The sequence below is a fragment of the Chelonoidis abingdonii genome, chromosome 1 (genome assembly GCF_003597395.2).
Source record: "Chelonoidis abingdonii isolate Lonesome George chromosome 1, CheloAbing_2.0, whole genome shotgun sequence".
NCBI classification, from domain to species: Eukaryota; Metazoa; Chordata; order Testudines; family Testudinidae; genus Chelonoidis; species Chelonoidis abingdonii.
In genome coordinates this window covers 372,215,978-372,221,786 of record NC_133769.1, presented here as the reverse complement: position 1 = coordinate 372,221,786, position 5,809 = coordinate 372,215,978, and the positions used below count along the sequence as shown (strand labels likewise).

The window sequence follows — 5,809 nt, the reverse complement described above, 5'->3', positions numbered from 1 at the left end:
GTCCGGTCCATCCTCACGGTACGCGGCCTCGGCGCTCCGGTCCACTCCCTCGCGTACCGGGCACCGGGCGGTCCGGTGCACTCTCGCGTCACGGCGATCGGGCGGTCCGGGTCCACTCCTCTGGGTTACCGGGCGTCGGGCGCTCGGTCCACTCGTCGGGGTACCGGCACCGAGAGCGGTCCGCCGATCCACTCCTCACGTACCGGGCCTGGGCGCTCGGTCCACTCCTCGCAGTACACGGCACCGGGCGGTCCGGTGCACTCCTCGCGGTACGGGCGTCGGGCGGTCCGGTCCACTCCTCGGGGTACCGGGCGTGGGCGGTCCGGATCCACTCCTCACGGTACCGGGCCTCGGGCGCTCCGGTCCACTTCCTCGCCGTACCGGGCACCGGCAGTCCGTGCACTCCTCGCGGTACGGGCGTCGGGCGGTCCGGTCCACTCCTCGCGGGTACCGGGCGGTCGGGCGGTCGGTCCACTCCTCACGGTACCGGCCTCGGGGCTCCGGTCCACTCCTCGCGGTACGGGCGTCGGGCGGTCCGGTCCACTCTCGGGGGTACCGGGCGTCGGAGGTCGGAACATTTCTCACCAGCCGAGCACTGGGAAGGTCAGTTGACTCCTCTGAGTACCTGGTCCAGGGGAGGTCAGGCCAGTACCCCTCGGATACCGGGGGCAGGGTAAGCCAGGCCCAGCGGGAGTCGCGGCCCCAGCGTCTGCCTTCTCCGGCAGCCTCCTCCTAACTGAGCACTGGGCCGGGTTTTTGTACTTCCTGTCCCACCCCTTGACTTCCGGGGGTGGGGACAGGCGCAGGGCCTAGGACTTCCTGTCCCGCCCCTTGACTTCCAGAAGGGGGGGACAGGCCGGGCCTCCTGCCCTGGCCGTACTTTCTCTGGCCTATTTCCCCTCAGGGCAGAGCGCGGGAGCTGGGGCCCCCTCACTACACTTCCCCACATTAAGGGGAGAGGAAGCAAAACTATATTAATGTCCGAACAGTACTGTCGAGGAGTGGACCGGACCGCCCGACGCCCGTACCGCGAGGAGTGGACCGGACCGCCCGACGCCCGGTACCCCGACGAGTGGACCGGACCGCCCGACGCCCGTACCGCGAGGAGTGGACCGGACCGCTCGACGCCCGTACCGTGAGGAGTGGACCGGAGCGCCCGACGCCCGGTACCCCGACGAGTGGACCGGACCGCCTGACGCCCGGTACCGCAAGGAGTGGACCGGACCGCCCGACGCCCGGTACCCCGACGAGTGGACCGGACTGCCCGACGCCCGGTACCACGAGAAGTGGACCGGAGCGCCCGACATCTGGTACCGCGAGGAGTGGACCGGACAGCCTGACGCCTGTACCGCGAGGAGTGGACTGGACCTCCCGGCGCCGGACCCCCTGAGGAATCCCTGGTTTGGGACCCCCCGGACGACACTGGCGACGGGCAGGTGCCCAGTGAGGGGGAGGTTGGAAGTGGCCCGGGGGCAGCCAACCCCAGTCAGGCTGCAGACTCAGCTGAGCCCATGTCAGTGTGTTTCGGTCAGGATCCCCCACTGACCGTCAGGGGCGCTGACCGCTGCTAGGGCCCCGGGCTGGAGCGCAGTGGAGTGACCCCTCCAAGGGTGGCAGACTCCCCCTCCCCTGGCCCGAGGAGGCCGTTCACGGTGGTTATTCGCTCAGCCCTGCTGAAGGCCAGAGCCTAGACGGTGCGCTCCCCGTCCTGCCCAAGGGTCCTGGCTTCATGCCCAGCCCGACTGACAGGGTCTGAGCCACCTACTAACCGTTGTCGTTCCCTCAGCCCCGCAGCAAGGGACGGGCCCGAGGCCGCTGGAGTGCGCTGAGCCGGTGTGGCTCCCCTCCGCCCTCAAGGAGGGTTGAGCCCCGGTCCCGCTCTACTTCAGGAAGATATGCAATAGCCTTTGTTTATCAAGCTGAGATTTCCCCAGACACTTCATTCAAAAGTCAGGTTAGGATAAATGATAAAACAAGTTTATTAATGACAGAAAGATTGGTTTTAAGTTATTATAAGTGACAGCAAACAGATCAAAGCATATTACTTAGCAAATAACCAGAAAAGCTAACTGAGCCTCATATACTAGACAGATAGGATTTGAATTAGCAATATCTCACCCTCAGTGATGACAGAAGCAGTTCACCAAGCTTCCATTAACAGCCCAGAAATCCCTTTAGCCTGGGACCACCACTTCCCCCAGTTTAATCCTTGTTTCTCCTGTATGGCCAGCTGTTCTCTTGTGAGGGGAGTGAAGACAAGTGATGAGGGCACTCCCCATTTTATAGTCTTTCACATGGTGGGTACCCTTTGTTCCAAGCTAAGTTCCCAGCTCAGTTTGTGGAAAAATACAGATACCAAAATGGAGTTCATTTCCTGTGGTCTGGTCACATAACCGTGCATGCCCCACTGAGTCATAGCAGCCATAACTCAAATTCTGGATGAAACACTGAGTCCATTGTCTTTTCTGAAGGGTCACTATCACTGTGTAGCCTCTTCATTGTTGTGTCCCAAAAGCTATCTGTGTGTGCTTTCAGCTTCACAGCATCTTTCAGTGACACACAGAATCACAGACTTTAAGGTCAGAAGGGACCATTATGATCCTCTAGTCTGACCTCCTGCACAGTGCAGGCTATAGAATTTCATGCATCCTGCCCTCAGGAATTGGTGGGTGAGGATCAGGGCTCACAAGCTGTACAGTGCACAGCCTTACCTGCCTGCCTCACAGCTCTGCTCCCAAGCCTCAGTTATTTGTGTGGGGCTTCCTGGCTTCCCTCTCTGCTGCTGAGTGGCCTGTGGGCCCCAGAGCTGGGTCCTCACTGCACTCACTGCAAGCTCTTTCCAGCCCTAGAGCAGAGTGAGCCCAGTTAGGGGGAAAGGAGGAGTGAGAGCTGATCCAGTGCTTGATGGAGGAAGGGAAACAGAGTCTTTTTTTTCCAATGTGTAAAGTAATGTACGTTGGAAAAAATATCCCCAACTATACATACAATATGATGGGGGCTAATTTAGCTACAACTAATCAGGAAAGAAATCTTGGAGTCATTGTCAATAGTTCTCTGAACACGTCCACGCAGTGTGCAGCAGCAGTCAAAAAAGCAAACAGGATGTTAGAAATCATTAAAAAAGTGATAGAGAATAAGACGGAGAACATCTTATTGCCCTTATATAAATCCCTGGTACGCCCACATTGTGAACACTGTGGTCTTCTCGTCTCAGAAAAGATATACTGGCATTAGAAAATGTTCACAGGATTATAGATAAGAGGTATATAAAATCATGACTGGTGCGGAGAAACTGAATAAGGAAAAGTTATTTATTTGTTCGCATAATATAAGAATTAGGTGCCACCAAATGTAACTAATGGGCAGCAGGTTTAAAATAAATAAGAGGAAGTTCTTCTTCACACAGTGCACAGTCAACCTGTGGAACTCCTTGCCTGAGGAGGTTGTGAAGGCTAAGACTAAAACAGGATTTAAATGAGAACTGGATAATTTCCTGGAGGTTAAGTCTATTAATGGCTATTAGCCAGTATGGGTAAGCAATGGTGTCCCTAGCCTCTGTTTGTCAGATGGTGGAGATGGATGGCAGGAGGGAGATCACTTGATCATTACTTGTTAGGTTCACTCCCTCTGGGGCACCTGGCATTGGTCACAGTTGGTAGCCAGGATATTGGGCTGAATGGACCTTTGGTCTGACCCAGTGTGGCTGTTCTTATATTCTTAAGTGAGCAGAACTTTGGGGGAATAGGTGGGGCAAGAGGCAGAGTCTTGAGGGAATAGTAAGAGAGAGTGCAGGAGCCTGAGGGGTTCAGTTACCAAAAATTACAAGGTGGAAACCCTATGTGTTAATGAACTGTACCTAGACTGATTCCAAAGCTGACAATACACAGTATGATCAGAAAAGGATTTAATGTCTCCCTGACTGCCCAGTAAGTGATTAAGGGAAGAGGGCCCAGCACCATGTCACTATATAGCTCTTCACAGACTCGGTCAGAGAGGCAGAGGATCAGGATAAAACTTTAGGTCCCTTTATAAGTAAAGAGCCAGAGCAGCCTGTCCTGGATCTGCTTAGTCCTCACCCCATAGATGATGGGGTTTAGTGTGGGAGGCAGCAAGAGGTACACAGTGGCAATGAGAACATGGACATGCAGGGGCACATTCTTGTTAAACCGGTAATAGAGAGAGAAGAAGAGACCTGGGATGTAAAAGACTAAGATGGAACATAGGTGGGAGATGCAGGTCCCAAAAGTCTTGAGACGAGCATCCTTTGTGGGGAGGCAGAAGATGGCCCTGAGGATCTGGGAATAGGACACGATAATAAAAACGACATCCAGACCCATCACACAGAATAGCACAAAGAGGCCGTAGTAACTATTGACACGGATGTCAGCACATGCCAGCTTCACCACGGTCACGTGGGCGCAGTACGACTGAGGGATGATGTTGTTCCTACAATATGGCCACTGCCTCAATAGGAAGGGGTAGGGTAATACGAGAATGCTGCCACGCAGCACCACGGCCAGGCTGATCTTAGCCACCACAGGGTTTGTCAGTGTGATTGCATGTTTCAGAGGATCACAAATGGCCACATAGCGATCGAAAGCCATGGCCACGAAGATCCCTGACTCTATCAAAGAGAAGGAGTGAAAGACATAGAGCTGGGTGAGGCAGGCACTGAAACTGATCTCCCTGGAATTGAACCAGAAGATGCTAAGCATTTTGGGTAGGATGGATGTAGACACGACCAGGTCGGTGACAGCCAGCATGCAGAGGAAATAGTACATGGGGCCATGGAGGCTCGGCTCCCTCTTCACAATGAACAGGATGGTGAAGTTCCCCAAGATGGCTATGATGTACATCGTGCAGAAGGGAATGGAGATCCAGACATGGGCAGCTTCCAGGCCAGGAATGCCCAGCAGGATGAATGTGGAGGGGTTGGTGAAATCGGTTGTGTTGGAATCTGACATGGAGTAGAGTAGAAAGTTTCAAACTCTGAGGCAGAACGGTCTTTCCTGCATGTACTGTATGTTCTCCTGACTTCCTGTATGTACTCAGGCTGCAGGGTGATGGTCGCAGTAGAAATGCCTGGATGGAAAGACAATATTAATATGACACGCTGCGTGTACTAAGGGAAACTGTTCTCATGGGTGAAGCAGATTGGTCATTCTTCACACACATAAAAATGACATTTTAATTATTCAGAGTAATGAATTATGAACAAATGACCCTACTAATGCCAATTCCATATTTTATGCTGCTCCATGTGTCAACAATGTGTTGTCATGTGGGAAATATTAATAGGTACCAGTAGGAAAAAATGAGCGTGGATACTGGCTATGCATTTCTCAAGATGTCACCCCCCACTCTGAACTTTAGGATACTGATGTGGGGACCTGCATGAGATAACCCTTAAGCTTACTTATTGGTTTAGATCTAGTAGCTGCCACCATCAAATAGGTAAAACACATGTTTATGGGAGAGTCATTTGGAAACTCTGTCTTCCCCTCGAAATATTTCCTCAGTCTTTATCCCCCTTTTCGTGGCAGGATTGAGACTGATTCACCTCCCACCAATTCCTGGTGAGCCCAGATCCAAAAAACCCTTGGATGTTAAAACAAGGAAAAATCAATCAGCTTCTTAAAAGGAGACTTTTAATTAAAGAAGAAGGGTGAAAGGAATACCTCTGTGAGATTAGCATGCAAGCCACTCTCATGGACAAGAGATTCATAACACAATAGATGTTCCTCTGGGCAAAAACCTTAGTTACATAAAGACACCCAATTTGATTCCCCCTCTATGCAAAATGAAGTCA

The 5,809-nt window shown here is 53.0% G+C and overlaps 1 protein-coding gene across 1 annotated transcript; it reads right to left on the bottom strand.

Annotated features, from left to right (window-relative positions):
* Window positions 1–4,016: 4,016 nt before the first annotated feature.
* On the bottom strand, window positions 4,017–5,015 carry LOC116825127 (olfactory receptor 51E1-like). Its single transcript, XM_032780870.2, is given in 1 exon segment — window positions 4,017–5,015. A coding segment is annotated over 1 exon segment (999 nt).
* Between the last annotated feature and the right edge of the window lie 794 nt (window positions 5,016–5,809).